The sequence below is a fragment of the Mastigoproctus giganteus genome, chromosome 5 (genome assembly GCF_048544385.1).
Source record: "Mastigoproctus giganteus isolate SK-2022 chromosome 5, ASM4854438v1, whole genome shotgun sequence".
Classification (NCBI taxonomy): domain Eukaryota; kingdom Metazoa; phylum Arthropoda; class Arachnida; order Uropygi; family Thelyphonidae; genus Mastigoproctus; species Mastigoproctus giganteus.
Genome location: NC_143579.1, coordinates 217259162 through 217283689, shown reverse-complemented (window position 1 = coordinate 217283689; position 24528 = coordinate 217259162). Strand labels below are relative to the sequence as shown.

General features: G+C 35.6%; 1 protein-coding gene across 5 annotated transcripts in view; it reads right to left on the bottom strand.

Moving 5' to 3' along the window:
* The window catches only part of Hem (Nck associated protein 1 Hem), a 244909-nt gene that overhangs the window by 98442 nt on the left and 121939 nt on the right, over positions 1-24528 (bottom strand). For all 5 annotated transcript variants that reach the window (XM_090373716.1, XM_090373719.1, XM_090373718.1 and 2 more), the window contains exons 17-20: positions 23352-23484; positions 19352-19471; positions 10601-10737; positions 8126-8257 (exon numbers count right to left, since the gene is read on the bottom strand). In XM_090373716.1, the coding sequence (XP_090229842.1) occupies positions 8126-8257; positions 10601-10737; positions 19352-19471; positions 23352-23484 (522 nt within the window). The remainder of the gene's footprint in view (positions 1-8125; positions 8258-10600; positions 10738-19351; positions 19472-23351; positions 23485-24528) is intronic.

Sequence of the window (24528 nt, the reverse complement as noted above, 5' to 3'; positions counted from 1 at the left end):
CAAAATGCAAAATCTGATGTCAGCTGAAGTAAATGTTGATACATGGTCAGGTATTTCATCAGGGGACTACACGATCATATATCAAGAACTGCGTTTCTATACTTGTCCATAACAGTGGAAGAGAGATGAAATAAAGCCAAAAAAAAAAAAAAAAATTAACACATTCTCTTACAGTATGGACAAGGTAGTCCCAACACAGTGTCAATGATATAAAATAAGGATGAAGCTAAAATGTTTGTTTGTTATTTGGTTTTTAGGGGCATTAGCAACTAAGGCCATACTGCTCCAGAGATATGTGGTAGTCATTCCCTGACCTTTCCACATCCTCCGTATTTGGTGGTCACGGGCTCGAACCAAGGTCTAATCAAGAAGCATGTGCTACGCACTGCTGCTCCTGCCCACCTGGCTACGGAGGCACCTCTGAAGCTAAAATAACATAAAGTGTTTTCAGAGTGGGGAAAAGGTTTTGAATATGTAGATTTTTAAGTAAACTTGGAAAAATATATTAGTGTAGGAATTTAGTAGAAATTAGAAGAATTAAAATTATTTAGAACAAGCATACGGTATGGGGCAAGGTATTAAATTGAGGATGGGAAAGGGATAAAGGGATATTTAACTACTCCTTTATCCATTTTTTTTTTTTTTTTTTTCTTTTTAGTAAAATAATCAAAAGATTAATGCTATAGAAAAAATTAATGTTATACAGTGTTATTTTTAATAACGATATGTTGAATTCATACAAGTGCCTCAAGTCTAACTAAGGATGAGGTCACTGGTCATGGCTGATTATAAGTTTGAGCATGTAATTAATCACAACAACAAAATTTCAGACCCAATGAGAACTGGTTATGTGCATTTATTGAATAAACAAAGGACAAAAAATATGTTCTATCTTGTTTCTGTTGCCAAATATTAGAATTCTAGTGTTATTATTTTTTAAGTTATAACACTGGTTGAATTACACAACTCAACAGTCCACACACTGCTACAACATAAACAATTCACAGACTGGTGTCATCAACTGTTGCAAAATATCTCACTCTAGGTTGTGCATTCTTTTAATGGATAATACTGCACTGCCCTTTTTCTTTCTTTGGAGCTCACTGGCTCAGTTAACAAACAGTTAATAGCTAAGGATAACTGAGATCCTGCTGTATATGGACAGGAAAATACATTTTATTATTAAAATGCAAAACAAACGTGATATAATTTAATTATGAAATCTGGATGTAAATTATAAATTTAAATCTGGTTTTTCTCAAATATTTATATATTTTTTATTTTTATAAGCACTAATGTCTCCTAATACACAAAGGAAATGTTAACAACTTGATGAGCAATTATAGGCCAGTGAGTTTGACTTCAATGGTAAGAAAGATCATGGTGATTTTAGCAATTAAGGATGTGATGTGGGACCATCTAAACAGGAATAGTATCCTAAATGGATCACAACATGGGTTCACGAAGGGTAAGTCTTGCCTGATCAATCTAGTTAATTATTATGATGACGCCATAAAACAACTGGATGCAAAAAAAAAAAAAAAAACACCTCTGAGATTAGGCATTCAATAAAGCTTTTGATACGGTTCCTCATGAAAAGCTATTATATAAATTCAAGCAAATTGGGATTAATGGCAAGATTTTTCATTGGATCAGGGGCTGGCTAAAAGATAGAAGACAGAGTAGTCATAAATAGGCATACTTCAGGTTTCAGTGTTGGGGGCCACTTGTGCTATTTATCTTCCTTAATGACACTGATGAGGAAGTACAGAGAAATGTCAAACTTTGATGATGATTTAAAGGTAGGAAGAGTGGTTTCCAACAGAACCAAGTAATTTTTATTAAAAATTACTTATACCGGTTGCACAAATGGTATGAAAAATAACAACTGAAGTTTAATGTTTCTAAATGTAGTTTTTGCATCTTGGGAACAGAAATTCCAGACATAACTCAAAAGCTAAGGGGAGTGGGGTGAAAAGTTGTCCAGAGCAAAAAAGACTTAAATTTTCCATGCAGTGTAACCAAGCAGGCTAGGAAGGCATGTCTAAGATATACAGACCTCTGTAAGTAAGGAAAAGGAGGTCACTGTCTCTTTATATGAAACAACAGTGCTAAATTTACATGTGTTCACATCTGGAAGCCACACCTGAAAAAAAAAAAAAAAAAAGACAGAGCTTCTAGAAAGGGTTCAAACAAGAGTACCCAGACTGGTGGGGGGGGGTGCTAATTGATGTTCATATGAAGGACAGCTTAGAAAGTGTGCAATGCAAAGCTTGACAACTTGACATTTCGTGGGAAGGGTGGTGGGCCCGAAGGTGAACAGTAAAATGAAAAAGGGAGGTATACTTTTTTTTGCTGGTACGAGAAATAAGATTGTGTTATAGATTGTTAGAATAAATTCCCTGCTAGAGTGGTCAAGGCAGAGAAGTTGGTAAATTTTAAAGCAGAGAAGGATAGTCACTTTTTTGGCAAATGCAGAAAAATCTGCTTCCTTGCATCATTTAGCCATTAATAATGCAAATATTATAAACGAAAACAAAATCATCTTCTCTGAACCTAAAAACTAAAGACCTAATAGCAATTATTTTTTCTATCTTTTCATGTTTAATTTTTAAAGTATATTATTATATGCATCTCTGAATCTCTTGGAAACACTCTGGTCTCTCTATAAATAGACCCTATTTAAAAAATAAATAAGAATAAGCATAAATATATCTAGTAAAACCATTTATCATATTAGGTCTACAACTTATTTTTATTTATTTTTTAAATTTTATTACTTATTTTTTCTATTAAAACCCAAATTTTTAAATTCAAATGGCCATATAGCTCTGTAACATCAGAATTACTTTGTAACTGCATAACTTTTTTTTTTTATTTTGGAGCATAAAATACATTTCAGAATTTTTTGCGCACCCTTTAAGTGCAGAGTTGTGTATTATTATCAAGTTATTTCAGTGCTTTCACCAAAGCACTGAAATAATTTGATAATAATATAACTTGATAATCCAGCAACCATTTATTACTTTGTTGCACAGAGCCAATGTAGACCTGTATTAACAATCAGATATGCACATAATTTTTGTTTACGTGTTTAACCAGAAGTTTTGCTTCTACCACCACTTGCTTGTTCATGTTTACCCAATAAATTATTCACTGTTTGAACATAAGTTTGCTACTAGAGTCATCATCTTGTGTGATCAATAAGTTCTGAAACAGCTGTAATGATTGTGCCTTGAGTTTTAAATGAATAGATTCACCTTTTTGATGATGCTCTTCAACTTAAAATACAGGTAACCCTCATATAACACGGTAGTTAGGTTCCTATAAAAAATCTCATGTAGTGCAAAACAGTGTTATACGGGACTAAGAACAAGGGGGTTACATTCCAAAAGCTAACAAAAATACATGTTTTTTTTTTTTTTATAACTATCGGAAATAATTTTTATTAAAAATGGTAATAACTGAATAAATGTCTTACAAACTGTGATACATATATATCAGATAATGTACGTTCATTTAATTTTTTTCCTGTTCATTGCTGCTAAGCACAATCAAGCGAGAATGTTTTCTCTGTTGCAGAATATCTTCATCTTTTGAAATTTCTTCTGCAGCATCTAGATTTCGTGTATCTTCTGCTCTCTTTAAAAAAATCAATATTCTGGGATTGTTTGCTTTTGCTTGATAGATCTTTGTAAATTGCATGGTATACAGAGCTAAGCATTTTTGAAGCTCCCTTTTGAACTTTGTGTTCCTTTTAGTCAAAGCATCTGCATTCAAAAAATAAGATTCTAATTGCTCAGCTAAGTTTGTCTTCCTGTATGCTTTTTAGTGTAAAATTTGGAACCCAGAATTTTTATTTGGTTTACCTACAATGCCATTTCCACCAAATCCGCTTTGCCAGCTTCTTTTTCTACTAGTACACTGGTGTGCAAAATTAAGGACCATTCAGGTTTTCACGTGCAGCTTCTCATAGGAGTTGCCTGGATATGAGAAAAACATACTAAAGGAACCTCGTGAGGTACAGAAATGATGAAGGAAACAACGCCGACACAACTACGAAAACAAAACTGTACAGAGGGACTTTATTCAAAAATGGCAACACAGCACTGACTACCATCTTTGGCGGTGATACAGATGCATCACTGCCAAAGATGGAACAAAGGGAAGAGGTGGTCCTCAGTAGGAGATATGGCCACCCCTAATGTCGATGCAGGCTTTGCACTGCCTGTCCATACTTAGAACAATGTTGTTAAGTTCTTGCAGTAACATCGTCCATTCCTCAGTCTGCTCACCATCTTCAGCTGGTGAACATTTTCTGGTGGGTGTGGACGTGCTGCTAGGCATCTCCCCAGAACATCCCATACATGTTCAATGGGATTTAGATCGGTGGAACGGGCAAGAAAATCCATACGAACAATGCTTTCACTTTCCAAAAGCATATCAACAGCTGAAGTGTGATGGGGTGTGGTGTTATCATCCATAAACATGAACTAGGGCCAATGGCACCTCGGAACAGACGCACATGGGAAAGGATTAGCTCAGTACACTGGTTACAGTACCGCCTTCCAGTATCTGGAGTTGTGTACATCCATACAAGATAATGCCTCCTCAGACGAGAACACCTTGACTGCCATATCGATCCCTTTCAGTGGTGTTTGCGGGGTGATACCGTGTGCCAACCTCTCTCCAGATTAGCTGATGTCGAGAATCGCTTTTACAGTACTGCCTTCCAGTATCTGGAGTTGCATAATACCTTCTCACATGAGAACACCTCGACCGCCATATCGATCCCTTTCAGTGAAGTTTATGGGGTGATACCATGTGCCAACCTCTCGCCAGATTAGCTGACGTCCAGAATCGCTGTTACAGTACTGCCTTCCAGTATCTGGAGTTGTGTATGTCCATCCAAGATAACGCCTCCTCAGATGAGAACACCTCAACCGCCATATTGATCCCTTTCAGTGATGTTTGCGGGGTAATACCGTGTGCCAACCTCTCACCAGATTAGCTGATGTCCAGAATTGCTGCTGAGACTGAATCTACTCTCATCATTAAAAAGTACCTTAAGTAAAGATTTTGTGGTTGTAACTTTTAGAAATAGTGTTGGTCCTTAAGTTTTGCACACCAGTGTAATTCTTGAACGTCTTCAGTAGTCATATCATTAAAACTTTGCCATTCCACTGACTTAGCAAGTTCTACTATTGCACTGATTCTGTTTTCTGCCGGTTCGACCATATTTCCTGAATGAACTGACTCTGGCAATATATTTTTCGAACACGCACGTCTTGAGGGAGAAATGATTCCATGCCTCCATCACTTCAATAGATTCGGAATAAATTTTTTCAAAATCTATTGTAATGATTTTCTGATGTAATGAGTTTTAAAGGTAGATGTAATGCCTTGATCTAATGGCTGAAGAAAGGAGGTTTTGTTAGGTGGTTCAACATTTTGGATGACTTAGATTCTTTTGGATAGCCTGCCGTGTTATCCAATAGTAATAAAATTTTGAAATCTAGATTTTTCTGCTTTAAATAGTTTTAAAGTTTTCTAACAGCTGGCATAAAACAATTTAGAAACCATTCTTTAAAAGAAATTGGCAGTTACCCAAATTATGCCTAAGTTCCTTAGGCATAATTTAGGGCTGGAATTTAATTCACAATAAAGAAATTATTCCAATAAGATTCTTAAGAACAAAGTTTAGTAATACATACCAGGAAAAATTTATAAATGATCAAATAAAAACCAATATAACCTTACAAAAACCTTAAAAGTCATGAACTGCAGGCTTCGGAGATCTAAATGGATAACACAATTCTTTATGGTCTCAAACAAGCACAAGTTCATTAGTACAGAACCTAACATGGGGATTCCCCAATGTTTTGTTTTTTTGCATAACAGCCAGCGAATCAACAGCAAGGATTTGCAAAAAAAAAAAGAGTGAAAATGTTGAAAAATTACATCCAACATAATAGCAGGGTTTTCTCCGCACAAAAATACCGGGTTATGCGAAGTTTGCCGCAATTCTCTAACCATGTTATACAGAGTGTTTCAAAAGTGATGGTTAAATAATTTAAAGGTGAACTGTACAGACTACAATATGCAAAAAAGCCTAGTAAACATGGGTCCTTAAGTGAATCGTTTTCGAGATATTGCACATTTCTAGTTGGTACCCGCCACTGACAAGGTGAACTGTGCAGAGTTGGGATCCACCACTGACTTGTTTGTTTAGGTTAGGTTATGCTCATTCTCTCCCTTTCCCCTCTCAATATTCTTAGATGTAGCAGGCATACTAGTACTTGTCAAAGGATAGTCAACATGGAAAGAGGTTACAGCAACGAAGAGTATGTGGACATGCACTTCATGTATGGTAAAGCCAAAAGTAGCGCACTCGAGGCTGCATGTTTGTACCAAGAAGCAGTTCCCTGCTAAAGGCAGCCCAACAGGTGCATACTGATCAGGGTACATCAACACCTTAGAGAACGTGGGTGCTTCGCACATTGAGTATGAGCAGGTAGGCCCAGAAACATAACACCTGATTTTGAGGAAAGGATGTTGGAAAGAATAGAACAGAATCAAGGAATTTTGACAAGGAGGGTTGCTCTGCAAGAGTGGCATGTACTGAGTCATAGCAGCATGTGGCGAATTTTACATCACCAATTACTGTACCCCTACCACATCCAGCGTGTACAAGGTCTCAGCATACCCTCCCAGAGTGAACTTCTGCCGGTTGATGCAACAAAAGTGTGTCCTGAACCCCCAAATTTTAAACAACATTTTGTTCACTGACGAAGCTGGGTTTACTCATGGCGGTATTTTTAATTTTCATAACTGTCATGTTTGGTCTGACAAAAATTCTAATGCAATTCACAAATCACGACGTCAGCAACGTTTTTCGTTGAATGCCTGGCCAGGACTACTAGGAGACTGTCTAATTGGACCACACTTTCTGCCAAACAGGCTAACAGGAGAGCTGTACCTTCAGTTCCAGCAGAATGTTCTTCCAGACCTCCTGCGATAATGTTCCACTTCAGCGGTGCCAGAACATGTGGTTTATGCATGATAGTGCACTGGCACATTTTGCTTGAGTTGTGACTCGGTATCTGACTAGAAGGTAAGATCAATGGTGGATAGGTAGAGATGGCCTGTAATGTGGCCTCCCAGATCACCAGACTTAAATCCTATGGATTTTTGTATCTGGAGTCATGTAAAAAGCTTGGTGTACATTTCTGACATTAAAAAAGTTGGGGAATTGCAGCGTTGGGTTGAAGAAGCCTTTCAGCAAATCAGAAATGACCCAGGAATGCCTGAGAGGATTCGCAACTCAATACAGAGAAGACTACAAAGCTGCATGGGGATGCAAGGACAGCATTTTGAACACCTTTTGTACCATCCCGTAACATGTAACATCTGTAAAATCCTGTGGTGTTGAAACCTAAAATTAAAAATGTATTATCTTATGGTTAATAAAACCACCCTTAGCAAAGGATTCACAGCTTTTTTGCTAAACTAGTGTTCCCACAGTCAGTGGTGGATCTTAACAGAAAATGTGCATTATCTCGAAAACAGTTCATTTGCAGCCCAATGTTCACTGGGACTTTTTTTTTGATTATTTTAGTTTGTACTTTTCACCTTTAAATTATTGACCATCATTTGAAACACCCTGTATAAATACTGTGTTGTGTGAGGATTGTTGCAATTTATCAATTAAGTTAGAGAGAAACTGTGTTGCAGAAGTACCATGTTATACAGGAGTTGCCTGTATTAGTAATTCAGATCAATTCAAGAGTAATGGTGTTGTCCCTAAAGTCAGCATATGCCCTGTAGAAATACTGAAGGGACCAAAGTGTCTCTAGGACAAAAACAGGAATGTAGAGATGAGATGCACATTATTATCAGATTATTTCAATGCCTATGTTGAAATATAATCCCACTAAATAAAAAAGAGAGATAAAAAAGATTAAAGATTTCTTTAATAAAATGAAGTACATTAAATGAAGTACATTTTACTTCAATTTATTAAAGAAATTTATTGTTATAACATTGATATAGTGAAACATTAAAAATACATTATCATAATGTTAAAACAATAAATAAAAGTAAATGCTCACTTTATTTTACTCACTTATTAAAACGGCTCTCTAGATGCTGTGTAAGATACTCTCGGGGAGCAAAAGTGTGTTCCCAAACATGAATTGTAGTGCTATAATTGATAGCATAGCACAATTCAGTTAAAGCCATGTGCAATTTATCCATCCTACAGAATAAAAATCAAAATTACTTCTACTGCATATTTTTATTTCTTATATCTGTTATATCATTATAGAGTAAGATAGGTATTATCCTGTCTTACTATTCTAAATATAATCTATACTTGATTATATTTCTGTGCTATTCTAATATCTGCATTATCAAGTAATACATTCTACTGATTATTTACATGACAGATAATAAATGGATAACAATATTTATTAAATTAGTAATAAATATTGTTATCCATTTAAATAAAATAAAAGTAATAATAAAATAAAAATGTAATAAAATTACATTTTTATGTAATTTTATTACATTTTAAAATGTTCTAAAATGTTCTAAATTAAATAATATAAAAACATCAAATACCCATCTTAAATGCAGTATAAAATTATGTACTAGTTACCCCAATCTATGATTTATGGGAAGAGGGAAACCATTATACTGCAATATAAATTGCAGTATAAAGGAGAGGGGAGAAATTACAATTTACAATGTGGAATTTACAAAGCCTTAAAGAAGCATTAACAACAATCACATGCACAGTATATGTCAAAAAATCGCAAAACTTGCATATTTAATCTAACTATCTAACTAAATTTAGACACAGCCACTCTCAAAGTAGTCTCAGCACTAATGCACTTTTTTCCCCACTGGTGGTACTCCTTCTGGTAATGCCAGTTCTGGGATTGGTCTTGTTAGATAGCATGGAAAAAGTCTTGATTTGCATCAATAACCTCTTGTTTGCCACTGAAATGGTAACCTCAGAAATGTTTTATTTTCAGGAAGAGAAAAAAATCACATGGTAAGTAAGAGGTCAGGCAAGCAAGAGAGATGCAATAACACAACAGTATTGTGTTGAGTGAGCTCTTGTTGCATGAGAAATGAACAGTATGAATACATAGTCACATAACTTCAAACTCCTGAATGTGTCCTTATAAACAGTGGCATTTTGGAGAATGAATTTTTGATGCAGTATACCACAATGATTAAAAAAATACTTCTAATATCACTTTCTTTTTTGACCTAACTTGCAGAAATTTTGACTGTGGCGAATGAGGCAATTTCCAAGTTGAAGACTCGTATTTTGTGGATCATAAAGAAAACACTGTCTCTTCCCTGGCAATGACAGACTCTAGGGACAATGGGTTGCTATTAGATACCTTTATGAACCAGTTACAGATTACCATAAGTCCATTCCCTTCTCAGATGTCTTAATCAAAATCAATGAAATAAAAACAAAAAACTCCATAGTACACAGAAAAGCAACACATGAGTGGGATTCTCCAATCATCTTATATCTGCTAACTCTTTTGCTGTTAGCTTTTCCAAAGGCCTCTTTGACCTGGAATTGAAAACCAAGGGATTGAGTTAATCGGATTGGAAAGGGCAGAGGCATTTTTGGGCTTTCTTCTCACTATGATTGAATTAATCAGCCTCCAGTGAAGGTTGCTTGATAAAAAGATCCAGTTTTTCTTCTATCAAATTGGGGAAAAAAAGTTATAAAAGTAAGGTTTCCTCCAAGTGGATTAAAAACTGTATTCTGCATATTTGTGTAAGGAAGCAGTGAACATATTAAAGCTGGCAAAGTTAAGAGCCTGACACCAAGGGCCCTGCACAACCACAACTCTTATGTTTGTTGCTGTTTGGTTTTTAGGAGCATTAGCAACTAAGGCCATATTGCTCTGGGGATATGCGGTGGTCATTCCCTGACCTTTCCGCATCCTCCGTATTCGGTGGTGACGGGCTCGAACCCCGGACTAATCAGGAAGCATGTGCTACGCACTGCTGCTGCTGCTCCTTCCCACCTGGCAACGGAGGCGCCAACAACTCTTATGATCTAAATCCTGAACTAAGCTCAGTACATTCTTTCCATCAGCTACCCTTGCCATTTCACCTAGAAATTCCTGCAGAGAATCACCAGAAACTTCAGTTTTGCCTCTGCACCCAATGGAACTTAACCAGCTCCAATTATTGCACTTCCATACCATCTGGTTTAGATGAAAAATAGATATGGAGCAGATTTTCAGTGTCTATTTCTCAGCCTGATCCCACTCAAAGATACCATATATCAAGTTACATGTGAATGTAAGAAAACATAAAGCCAATCATATTGAAAATTAAAAATGCACCTTCAAGAACATAGCAATCCACCATGCTAAGCAACACAGTTACTAGTGATTTGGCCTTTCATTCTATTGCAAGAGTTCCATTCTATTTCCAATTAAAAAAAAAAAACAAACCCAAAATATTAACTGAAGTATAATAACGATCATTTTCAAAATGCATCAAATTGTTTCAAGATGTATCAATTTCAAAAGCAAAACTCAGTACAGTAAACACTTACGTAGTTAATTCTTCCCGTGTCCTACGATAACTTTCTGTTCCTGGCTTGTCTGGTTCCTGTATTATTTTGTTTTTCTTGTCTCTCCTCTTTTTGTTCACAACTTGGGCAATTTGTGGGGCACAATGCTTTGGGAGTAACTAAATAATCAAAAAATCATTTCACAGGGTATCTTAAAATGTAGTTAGTTATTGGTAAAAATATTTCATGAAATAGAAAAAATAAAAATACTAAATGAAAGTATTGTCAGCCTTTATTTCAAAACAGGTTAATATCGTCAAAGGTATTCAATAAACTATACTTTAATATTCACTGATACAGAATGGCTGCTGAAAACTGAATGAAAAGACTACAAATGACCGTTAACGTATTTGTAGAATTTATAAAATACATAAGTTGTCAGTACATTTGCCAATGTTTGGTGGTTTTTTGAAAGGTTTATGAAGTTTTCTATTAAAGGCTTCATGCATGTGGAAGACCCTATCTCCTCATATTAAAGGCAAATTCATATTAATAAATGGGAAATGGTTTCACATCTATTTCCAATATTTCTTATCTCCACACCAAGCAGCTTCATTGACAAAAATTTATCCAAAGTCAGTGTTGGGAAACAACTTTGTCCCATAAAAAAATCACAAAGACTGAAAAATCTGAAAATCTGAAACTGGAAATCTGTATGTAAACACTGCACCCAATGAAAAACAACTGTATCACAGCCAACAGTATCTCAGTTTGTCACATTTATAGTTTAAGAATCAGATCATTAATAACAGTCTTTTATACAGTTCACATTTGTCTCTGTTCACATTTGTTTATGCAGTTCACATTTGTCTCTGTTTTCTATGAATACATAGTGTATAATTTTTGTTTTTCTTCCTATTTGTGTATATTACTACTGAGGAAGGCTCCAAAAGTGGCTAAAATGTACAGTTCCCTTCTGAATCAACAAATCAATGTTTCAATGTAGTAATGTGATTCAAATACAGGCATACCTCGAATAACGAATAGGATGCGTTCCATGAAATTACTTTGTTAAGCGAAACTTCGTTTTCAGAGGTAAAAATACTATGGCCAGAATAGGGATATGTTCCTACGTAAAGAAAATGAAAAGCTTTTTTTTCGAACAAAGAAAAGTTTTATTAAATAAACAGTCAACTTACATACAAAGTGAAATCACATTTTAAAATATGAGTCTAAAGTTGATTGCTTATGCTTTTTTTCTCTTTCATTTAACAATTGCCTATACGGAGTTATTGCATTTAACACTGATCGCTTAACAATAAAACTTCTTCCTAAATCAGGATCATTTTCACTAAAAAAATTTAAAACGTTTTCAATGTCATTTAAGCACCTTTTTAAATCTTTGATTGCTAACACTTTTTCAGCAGGAACTTCTTTAACTTCGTCTTCATTATCTTTGTCTTCGTTGCTAACAAGGTTTTCTAAATCTTCCACTGAAAAACCATCATCTTCTGCATTCAATAAATTTCTAAAATCCTCTTCATCGATATTTTCGAAACCTATTGATTGAGCCATCTGGATAACTTCATTTCTAATTTCTTGGATGTTATTTTCTTCTTCTAGTACAACTTCTGGCCATATTTTGCGCCAAACTCCATGTAAGCATTTCTTCGTGACTTCTTTCCAAGAACTATCAATGTTTTCAATTGCGTTTTTAATGGTGTAGTTTTTCCAAAAAGTTTTAACTGTCATTTCCTCTTTATCCTCTAGTTCAGTTAAATTGCTTAATGTTCGATGCAGATAATAAGATTTAAATGATGCTATTACTCCCTGATCCAATGGTTGAATCAGGGAAGTTGTGTTTGCTGGAAGAAACACAACTTTGACAGGAATGCATGTGTCCAACGTGTTAAGATCAGTAGGATGTCCCGGAGCATTGTCTAACAACAAAAGAGCTTTTTATTCAAAGTTGTTTTTTTGACAATACCGTTTTACTTCAGGACAAAAGTGGTTAACAAACCAATCAGTACATAACTCCTTGGTAACCCACGCTTTTCTATTTGTTTTCCATATTACAGGTAAATTCATTTTTATGTTACCTTTTAACGCCCTCGGATTTTCTGAATGGTAAACTAATAACAATTTTAATTTATAATCGCCAGAGGCATTTGATCCAAAGAGTAACGTTAAACGGTCTTTGGCTGCTTTGAACCCAGCAGCTGATTTTTCTTCAATAGAAATGAAGCTTTTTGTTGGTAGCCGTTTCCAGAACAAACCGCTTTCGACAACATTGAACACCAAATTTGGTGGAAAATTTTCACGTTCAATTATTTCCTTTAGTTTTTCTGGAAACTTCTCCTGTTAATTTTACACTATGAATCCTGGCCCGTTTTTTAAATTTCTCGAACCAACCACGAGAAGCCCCAAAGGTTTCCGTAATTTCTTCAGCTTGTTTAGATTTCAGGTGATTAAACTGGAATATTTTTTATGTTAAATGGGGCTTGAAATTGCGGACTTCGTTATATCGAAGCTTCATTATCAGAGGTAACGTTAACCGAGGTATGCCTGTATTATGTTATTCTTTATCAGGTATTTTTATTTTTATATAAAAAAAAATTAGAAATTTTAGTTATATTTTAAGTTAACAATTCTGTAGTCTTTGAATCTTTTATATGAGAGGCCAGTCTAACACTAATGCCCCCAATTTTTTCCCCCTCCTCCTGTGATATTACATACAGAATGTAATGTTGTCACATGAAAATTTAAATGCTACTGCCAATATCCTATAAATTTTGACACTGCAAGCCAGAAGACAGGACTGCAGTAGTATGTGTAAATGGAGGGTACCACTGACATACACGTGACACAGTGCTATGTTTTTTGTTTTTTTTTTAAATGAAAACCCCAAACATGAGAGGTATTAGAACATATAGTACTTAGAACCATGCATGGGTTGGAGGTTGAGAAGACGAAAGAAGGTATTTGTTGACATTAGACTTGAACTTCTGTAGACTGTAATTTTCAGGAGTTCAAGTCTAATGTCAACAAATACCTTCTTTCGTCTTCTCAACCTCCAACCCATGAACAAACCGCTGAACAAAACCCAGATCCTGTATGAAGGAAGGTTGTTCCAGAAAATGGCAGTTGAATGAATAAACAAGAAGACGAAAAGTTGGCTCTGTGAGTTTGAAGTTGGACAGTAAATGGATGTTGTCGGCATGTGTTCGGACTGTTTTGAAAGAGAGTGCGAATTATACAGGGTATGTCAAAATTATGTTTTAACGCTTATATGAAAAAAACATTGCCAAAATTATGTTAACACTTATATGGAAAAAACACTTTCCATCAAGTTTGCCACCAGTCTTCTTTCTTCTAGCATTAACCTATCTGCCACAATATCTGAAAAAAAAAATAAATAATAAATAATAATAATAAAATAAAATTCAAATGTTCATTCCATATAAGTGTAAACATAATTTTAACATACCCTGTAGAAGTCAATTCAGAAGAACAGTGCCCATGGAAGTATCTGTAGAAAAGGCATGTAGTAGAAACAGTATGTCTATGAGACAGCGAGTGGAGAGACTGGTAGAGATGAGTCACTAATTAACCTAACTGCCTTCTTCTGTTTGTTTTGGTTTTTAGGAGCATTAGCAACTAAGGCCATATTGTTCCCGGTGGTCAATCCCTGACCTTTCCGCATCCTCCATATTTGGTGGTGACGGGCTCGAACCCCGGTCTAATCAAGAAGCGTGTGCTACGCACTGCTGCTCCTTCCCACCTGGCTACGGAGGCACCTGCCTTCTTCTGAATGGAATCTGGAAGCCTGAGAGAGGTTCTGTGGCACAGCCCTAGGTGTGAGAACAATATTCCATGGTAGGGTGGATTTGCGATTTGTACAGAGTGAACAGCTGTTTGGAAGAAAAGTAAACGCCGAGAGTGAAAGAACAAACCAAGTTTTTTAGATGCAGGGGAAGCAATATTTGTAATGTGCTTGTGCCAAGAGAGATTAGAAGTCAGAGTAATCCCAAATGAGATATATCATCTTGCCTAGAAATCGAAGTGTCACTAAAGATAAGCATAGGAGCAGAAGAATCCTTTTTGTGAGATATAAGACAGGACTGAGTTTTAGAAGGATTGAAATCAACTAAGTTGTCCTGCCCCACTGGAAAATTACCTGGAGATTGGCATTTAAGGAATTGGTGGCGGATATTCGAGAAGTTGAAGCTGATTGAGCAGGGTGAGGTTTCTCAAACTGGAATGCAATGTGCTATCATCAGCAAAACTATGGATAGGATTTCCGGTCAATCGAAGAAGGTCATTAATATACAAGAGAAAAAAAGTGGGGGAAAGAACTGAACCTTGGGGGACACCGGCATTAGTGGAGAAGTTAGAAGACAGAGAGCCATCTACCATCACCCTCAGTAAGCGGTCAGAGAGAAAACTGGATAATCAATTACAAAAAACAGTTGGCAAACCATAAGATGGAAGCTTGTTTAGAAGACCTTTATGCCAAACATGATTGAAAGCCTTTGGGATGTCAAGAGCAACTGCTTGTGTTTCACTTAACTTTTCCATTGAATTTGTCCATAAATGGGTAACAAAAGCCAGAATATCACCAGTGGATCGAAACTGATGGAATCCATACTTGCGATCAAACGGAAGGTTTCTAGATAGTTTAAGAGATGGCGGTTAATTGATTTCTCCATTACTTTAGAAAGAGTAGAAGTAATTGCCATGGAACGATTATTGGATGGGAGGGATTTGTCAACCTTTTTAGGAACTGGCTGGATATGAGCAAATTTCTAAGCAGAAGGAAAAACCCCTTTGGAATAAGAAAGTGAAAAAAGGTGGCAAAGAACAGGAGTAAGTTCAGGAGCACAGGTTTTGAGAACAAGTGGAGAAATATCATCAGGATCTGGAGCTTTCTTAGTGTCAAAATCCTTCTGACATCCTTTTGATGGAAGATCATAGGAGGCATTGAATGGAGAATGTTGGGAGATGCTTTATCAAGATCATTAATACACGAGTTGGAAGAAAAATGGGATGCTAGCAGGTAATCTTTATCCTTGGCTGAAATGACAACAGAACTATCTAGTTTTGACAGAGGGGGGAGCAGAGATGGGCAAAAGTTGCAGCCAATAGCTTTGGCAAGAGACCAGAATATTTCATTAGGGCAAGAAACAAGTTTTCTACTCTTAGCCTGTTCAAAATCTAGTTTGGACTGATCAATAACTGCTTTACAATTGTTGTGAGCTTTGGTGTAGGCAGAAAATGAAACTGAAGAATTGGAAACAAACCAATTATGATGTGCAACATTCTTCTCTTCAACAGCCTTAACACATTTATTGAAAAACCAAGGTTTAGATAAAGGACAAAGATATACCTTCATATTGATGAAGGTATATCAGGCTTAATGTCGAAGTTTGCAGATGATACAAAGGTTGGCAGGGTTGTTAATGACAGTAATGGCAGTGTGCTACTGCAACAGGATCTAGATAATTTGGGCAGATGGGCTAAGAAGTGGCAACTGAAGTTTAACCTTGACAAATGCAAAGTACCAACTGTGTGGTACTACACTTAAGGTGGTAGAAAATGAAAAAGACCTGGGAGTAATTGTGCAGTCAGATATGAAGTTCTCTGAGCAATGCAGACAGGCTGCCAGGGCAGGTCATGGGGTTTTGTCAATGATATATAGGAATTTTGCTAGCAGGTTAAAGGAGGTGATTATCCCTCTGTATAAGGCAATGGTCAGGCCACGCCTTGAGTACTGCGTACAGGGCTGGAGGCCTCATTTTAGGAAGGATGTAGATTTACTTGAGCATGTACAGAGAAGGGCAACAAGATTGGTGAGGGGAATGAAGGGATCCTCTTACCAAGAGAGGGGCTTAAGTTCTGCAAATTGCAGTGGCTGGAGACTAGGCACCTGCGCGGTGATCTGATTGAGGTATATAAGGCCTTGAATGGGTTGAGCACGCTGAATTCTGATGGGATCCTTCCACTTGTTCAGATTACGAACCTCAGGGGGCATAAATTCAAATTAAGAAAAGACAGATGTAGAATAGATGTGCAGAAATTTGCCTTTAGCCAGTGGGTGGTTAATTGCTGGAACAAACTTCCATCTGTCGTTGTGGAAGTTGATAGGTTGAATAAATTTAAGGAGGAACTGGACAGGCATTTGGAGGGAATGGTGTGATTTTTTTTTGGCTGATGCTACATAAGCTCATACATTTGCTTTCTTGCATCACATGCCACTACTACTACTACAAGATTTTACAGTGAAGTGTGGAATGAAGAATTCCATTCCTACAAGAATAATTTCACTGACACTATCTGAGCAAACGTTGACATCACAAGTTTTGAAACAGTAATCCGACCAAGGAAAGGAAAAGAAATCTCGCATCTCATCCCATTTTGCATTCTCGTAATGCCAAACAACACAATGGAACATTAAAATCACAAAAGAAAATTACCTCACTACTTTCATAACAGTGAAAGGAAAAAGTCAGGTTTCATAACTGAAGAAAGTCAAGTTGCAAAGAGAGGAAGTCAAACAGTTCCAAGTGATTAGAGGAGTTGGGATAATGGTAGAGACAACAGATAAATCTGACAGAATGAGGTAGAGAGATTTTAAGCCAGAGAAGATCAAAAAGAGGAGATTGCAAATTATCAGGTCTCTGACAGGGAATATCGGAATGGACATATGCACAAGTACCACCAAAAAAGGAATCATACAGTGAATAATTGGGCAACTGAGATGAGCAGCGGTTGAGTCAACTGATAACTCAGATTCTGTCAGAAAAAGTACATGGGGTCTGGCAGACTGAAAGTGGAAATGGACATCTTTGAGATTAGAACTGAGACCATGTATATTTGTGAAATGAAATAGGAAGTGTTTGGGTGGTTTAGATTTTTTTTGCAGATAAGTTTGCTCTATTAGTCTGACAATTCATGGTGTATTCAATAGTAAGAAAAAGTAGGGAGGGACATGCTGCATGAAGTAATGAAATTTTTGGATATGGCATACACATGGTAAGAATATACCCAGATCCTTAATATAATGTGGCCTCAACAATGCCCACCACATACACACTACTTGGACGCCCCCCAGTCACTATCTGATCTAGAAGCCTCCTAGAGAGTTACTAATAGGTTTGGTCTGGAGTACTAATTAGTGGCTGGCCTGCGAACACTGTTTTAGAGCTGTACCCTTTAAATGCAAGGAAGTTTGGATCTCTTCGTGGTGTTCATCATAACTTCAAAAGACATCAATCATACTGAATGATGGAAGAGATGGGGAAGGGTTGACCGGAACTTAGCCCTGGAGACTAAACATGGATTCCACCACTTTAGGCCTTCAATAAGCAAAGTGGTGGTATTGCACCGGTTGATGAGTCATCTACCACCTAGTATTGCCTAGTAACACAGAGGAGTGGCATTCCTTTGTGTGGTGTGGGTGCCACACCTCGACACCTGCTTATGTTGGTTCACACCTGGGTGGTCATCCAGAGTGTGCTTGCGTATGGGGGTTATACCCAGGATTACTAACAGTCCCACCATCGTAACAGTCCCACCATCGTGCAAGCAGAGGATTTGGCTGTCACAGACCATCCGGACTTCACCAAAACTGAGTCCTCTTGACTTGAGCATCACCCGAATATCAGTTCCATCAGCATTTAGACTCCCAGGCAGCAAGCACAGCTTGTTTGGCATATCTGAGTGAATGTCTTTGACAACCTTAAGGACCATTGAGTTCTTGAATGCAGAACATTGCATCTAACTGAAACTCACTAATGTTTGAAGAATGTTTATGAGGAAATGACAGTCAACGCAAGCATAGTTAGGTGGTGGGGTAGATGTGTCAATGATGGGGGTAGATGTGTCAATGATGGCGGTAGAGGTTTGAAGGACATGCAAAGGTCAGGTCTCCTTACACTACAGTGATGGTTAAAAACAAGGAGTGGATAAACTGATTTATGAAGACCAACATATCAGAATCCAGGAAATATGTGCAAGAGTGGGAAAATGCTTTAATGTATTGAAAAACAGTTCTGGTCAATCTGAAATACAAAACTTTGTGTGCCAGGTGGGTTCCACAAATACTAACGCCATATCATAAGGAGCAGAGAATGCAGGCCTGTGCCAATCTCCTGGGGTGGTATGAGATTGTGGGCAACAATTTTCCTGACAGTACTGTTGTCAAGCCACTGCAAACTGTAATCAAATATATAGCATTCTATGGAATGGCAAATTTCAAAGCTCAGCCATCTGCTGGAAAAATAACGTGCTGTTTTTTTGGAACACGAGATGGGTTATCCATGTGGATTTCCTGGAATGGGCACACAAGGTTAATTTTGCTTACTATGTGGAGACACTGAAGAAAGATGAAGACATTGCAAGAGTGAGGGCCAAAGAAGAAAGGAAAATTTGTCCTTCAGCACAACAATGACAGATACCATACCACGATCCAGATAAGGATGACCATTTTAGAATCTGCTACAACCCCCCAAACAATGCTGACCCTATACCATCAAATTTTCATCTGTTTGGCCTATAAAGATGGCCTTTGTAGGAAACATTTTGCCAATGATGCAGGCTCTGGGTCAGGAGTGAAGAAAATGTATACTAAGTGATGGTGAATGTGTTGAAAATTAAATTGACGTACTTGGGTGCATTAGTTTTGGAGCATCCCTCATAAATACCAAATTCAATCAACTTACTATTATTACCACTGATAGTAATTTAACATTAACAAAATCCCATTTATATTTTTAAAAAAAAGTTATGACTTACTTTATCACTGAGCATACATTGTTCATCACATATAGTGGTAATGATATTTTTTGCTTCTTTGGACATTTCATCTAAAAAGGCATTTACCATTGTTAAACTGCGATCTCCTATGTGGATACGCTGGAAAAATATAATATATAATATTTTTAGCAGTGAATCCTGAAAATTATATCATATACAAAAATAAGTCATCATCATGATCTAAATTTATACCATACTGACCTGTATGCCCACTAAGTGTAACTTAGTGGGCATACAGGTCAGTATGGTATAAATCAGTTCTCTTAGACTATCAACCTTCCATATAAAAAATAATAATAATGAAAATATAGCAGTAAATATGAAATTTAATCATTTGCACTCCAATGTAGTGTCCAGTGTGCCCATCAACAGATTATGGAATTTGCTTTCCAGCCTGGTGCAATTATTGTCCAACCATCTATTTACATTTCACATAAACAATCTTAAAAGTTAATCCATGTTTTACAAGCACATGCAGCATATTTGTTTTTAATTCTCTTTCAGCTGGATGTTGGCAGTCAGAACATCAGCATTTCAGATTACGAAATTTATTTTCCCACTATACTGAATCAATTATTTATACTGCATATAAAGAATCTGTAAAACTAAATCTATGATTATATTTAATTGTTAACAGCAGGCAGTTTCCCCCCTCCCCTCTGTTGTCCTGAAGTTCTAATATTTCAACCAGTGCAACTGTCAACATTTTTGATTATGAAATTTGTCTTCCCGGTGTACTGTCATTTATTTATACTTCTTATAAACAATCTGAAAAATCAAATTTATAAATAAAATAAAATAAATAAATTTTCTGTTTATACTCCGGCACGACAACCAAGTCAGTAGAGTTTGCAATAAATCATCAATACAAATATTTATCATATTTAGTAGTCACAGGCTTGAACCCCGGTCCATTCAAGGAACGCATGCAATGCACTCTCGCTCCTGACCACTGGGCTACGTCAGGCCTGTATGTTCATATTCAATGATTAATGGCAGGCAGTGTTTTTTTCTCCTGTTCTTCTAAAGTCCAATGTGAAAACTGGTGCGAATGTTGCCATTCCCAATTATAAAATCTGTTTTCCCACTGTACTGCCATCTATTTATACTTCACATAAATGATATGAAAAACTAAGCTGATGTTTATATCTGATTGTTAATGGCAGGTGGCATTCTTTTTTTCACTGTAGAAGTCATAAAGTAACATACTCTGTGTTTAGTATTTAGTATAGAGTGAAGTATTTAGACATGTCATTAAGGTGTAGTAAGAGGCCTTTCTGATGGTGAAATTGGGAAACTGTTAAACCTTTCTGAAGAAATTGAGGGAAAAACAGGAAACTTACATAATATAAGATAGTTTCAGACCATTCCATGTGGTGTGACTGGGTTTAGATTTCACTAAATGAACTGAAGGAGATCGTCAATGTGGGACTAAATGAAAAAATTGATATAAAGAAATATTTGTCTGAAGAATTAAATTTTTCAAGACAGACAGAATTAAATTTTTCAAGCATGTATTATTTAGCAGGAAGAGATTTCTGCAGATATTTTAGATGTTACATCTCTGCCCGCTAACAAAAGGACAAACAAGGAATTCAAAGTGGGGCTCTGAAAGTAAAAAACATTGTCAATTATCCAGATAGACGGTTTTGTGAATATTTTCAGTGGCTACAGAACTATAGTTATGTTATGTATGTTATGTAAGCACATGCAGGCAGTAGGCACGAATATTTATGCAAGTAGTGCATTAGTAGCATGTTGGATAGCAAACAGGTCATATTGTGTCATACGAAAAGTAACTCTAACATGTTTAGCTTTTCCAATGAAGAATATCCAGATATGAATTCCATGTATAGGTTTTGCACAATGAAGAATGTCAGCTCAACAAGTGTTTATTAAGGTTTGTCAAGTTTGTTAGAAAATGGTGCATTTCGGAGTGTGATGTTGACAGCCAAAGTCCAATATGACTGTGTGGATGTAAGGAGAAAAACATGGTTAGACTGTGCAAATTGTACAATGCAATCATTTTCCAATTTGATCAGATATTTTTATAAAAATATTGCTATTTTTTTGATCCAATATTTTTATAAAAATATTGGATTGGATCAAAGTGAAAAATGTTTTTTTCACTACCAAACTCTTTCAAGCCCATCTGCATTTCAAATGCCAATAGTTCGGTAACTGGAGAATTGGATCCACACTGATATAATAGTTTTCACTCAGAATGACCTCATTACAAAGTTGTGGGACAACCTGCATATTTGTGAAGAAAATTAGAAAGTTTTGGGATGTTTTGCTCTAATAGCTGGACTATTCATGATCTGCTGACGTAATCAATGTAAGATGGTGGTGGGGAGGGGAAGAAACACACAGTATAGTGTGATAATGTTTCTAGATATTCTGAACACACTGCAAGTTATAACAACTCCTTTACACAGAAAGGCCTTGGTAGTGCCCTTTCTTACTACTACACATTACTTTCACTCTAGTCACACCTGGCAGAGCAGAGACAACAAGTCTATCAACTGATTGATCCAGAAAGTCTCCAGAAGCATTAAAAGTAAGTTTAGTATGGTATACTAAAGCTGGCTTGCAAATATGTTTTACAGTAGTATCCTCAAAATATATAGAGGTTATGATGGTGTTTAACATAACTCAAAATAACCTCTAAAGAATTACTAATATATTTTTTGAATACCACATCAGAGTGAAATGGTGAAAGCTCACAGTTTTATCCTTGAAACTAAATAAGGTTTTATCATTTCAAGTCCTTGATTAAAGGAGGGACTGAAATAGCATAACCATATTTAGACTTAACTTCCAGTATATCCACAACAGGAATGTGGCTATTCTTCTTTGAGACTTGGCTACATCTTGCCCCTGCCCATGGTAACACCTGGTTAATGCTTCTAATGTACTACATTTTTTATATCACCTTAAGGGTCTCACATATAGAGTATATATTCTGAGCACTATTGCTGTTGTGCGATCCATGTTGACACCTGGTTAATGCTTCTAAGGTACTAGTGGCACAGGAATGTGGCACTAGTACATTAGTACTTTAAAGTACTAGTACTTTAATATCTCACATGATATATTCCTAACTCAAACAATTGTACATGCTTGTCAAATATGTTCAAAAAGTTTTAATGAAACCAAATCAGTAACAAAATCCAAAATAAATAAAGACATAAAAAAACAAAAGTGAATTCATCATTTTCAAAATAAACTGCACTAATTTAAAATTTTATAGTCAGACTTTTTTCACCATGTATATTGGAACTGCCTTTATTTTGATATGCCTTTTCTATAAATTAAAATATAATAATTAAAAAAACGAAACAAATTTATTACTGATGAATTTCATTATGTCAGCATGTTGCCTGGTTATTTTTTATATTGTTAAAATAGACTGAAAGTATCCTTCAGACAAAGACTGAAATGCTTGGTATCGTGAAAAATGATAATTACATCATAGGTAAAATAGGCAAGTTTTCAAGTGAGCATTTGACAGGATGGAGATGCATGTGCTGAGGCAGGAGACAATTACTAGTGGATGTCTTAGTTAAATGCTTAGTTTTAAGCATATAAAAGGGTTCCCCTCCCTTCCAGAGTTTAGTTTTAAATGTTTACATAAGGAACTTCTAAAAGCATTTTAACTATAAAGAGGTAGCAATTTTCAGGGATACCCTTATTATATTTGGTATATTAAGTCTAAACTACTGTTACCTCAATTACATCCAGCTAAACTTGATACATCTATTTGATAAGATAACCATATGAAATAACTTGCCCTTCCAAACACAAAAAATTTTTTTTTTTTTTTTGCACTCTATCAATAGTAAATACATGAACAGTGCAACTGAAGTAGCACCACCTCTGATAGTCTCATTCAATTTTTGATTTTTTTTTTTTTTTTTTTTAGTATATTTTCATTAGATAAACAATATACTACCTTTTAAAAAAAATATCTGCTTACCTCTTCAGGACATAACTCATGTGTGCAATTCATAAAGTGGCTGCACATAAGAGGAAATGCAACAATGTACCTTGTCTGTGCTGGAAATTCCAAGCACATATGAAACTGGTCTTCAAATATTTTGCTATAGAAGCTAGAAAATACATTATTATCAATTAAGAATGACTGATATATATATATATATATATATATATATATATATATATATATATATATAACATTCAAATAATGAAATGAAGTGAAATAGGTATAGTAGTTTGGCAAAATAATAATAATATATTTAATATACAGATTATGGGTTAGTGACATTACAACAGCAAAGTGAATGACTATAATGAAATTGATAGTATAACAGAGAAAATATATTTATATGAATTAATGAAGAAAAGTAGAGCATGTCTGAAAGAAATACAAAGGTAAATTTTTTTTGATCAGTAGCTATGGCCTACACATGGTTTCTTTCTTGAGAATGGTATGTATACTCATTACTTTTTGTTTCAAATGTTTTTAATTCTCTGTTGGGTCTATGAAGATTGATATGTATGCATTTTAATATAAATAATTTTTTATTAAATTTATATTACAAAATTATCAGAGAAACAGAAAAATTCCTTATCACTGTTTTATCCTTTCAAATTAAAAGTTGACCACAGACATGTCACTTTGATTGTAGGTCTGCAACGAATTTTGTATATAATTTTAAACTTAATTTTACTTGCATGTACTCCATAGATTTACATTCGCATTTATTTCAGATATGCTCTACTCTTCTTCTTTACTAATTTGTAAACAATATATTCTCTAATATTATACTGTATAATATTAGATATAATATAATATAATATAATATTAATGTATGTGTATATACAGTAAAATCTCAATTAACCAGGCAGGTCGGGGAAATTAATTTCCTTGGATAATTCTCAAAATAATCAGGATTAAGAACAATGTATTTAATATAAAGAAACAAACTGAAAAATATTTATTTAAAAGTAAAGAAATTTGTATTTAATATAAAGAAACAAACTGAAAAATATTTATTTAAAAGTAAAGAAATTTGTTTCTTTGTATCACTGATCTTCCAATGAATGGCAGAACATAAATTATGCAACAATCATCTTGTCAGCAAGAACAATGTCGTCTTCTTGCTCTCCATATTTAAGCAGAGCCTCCACAT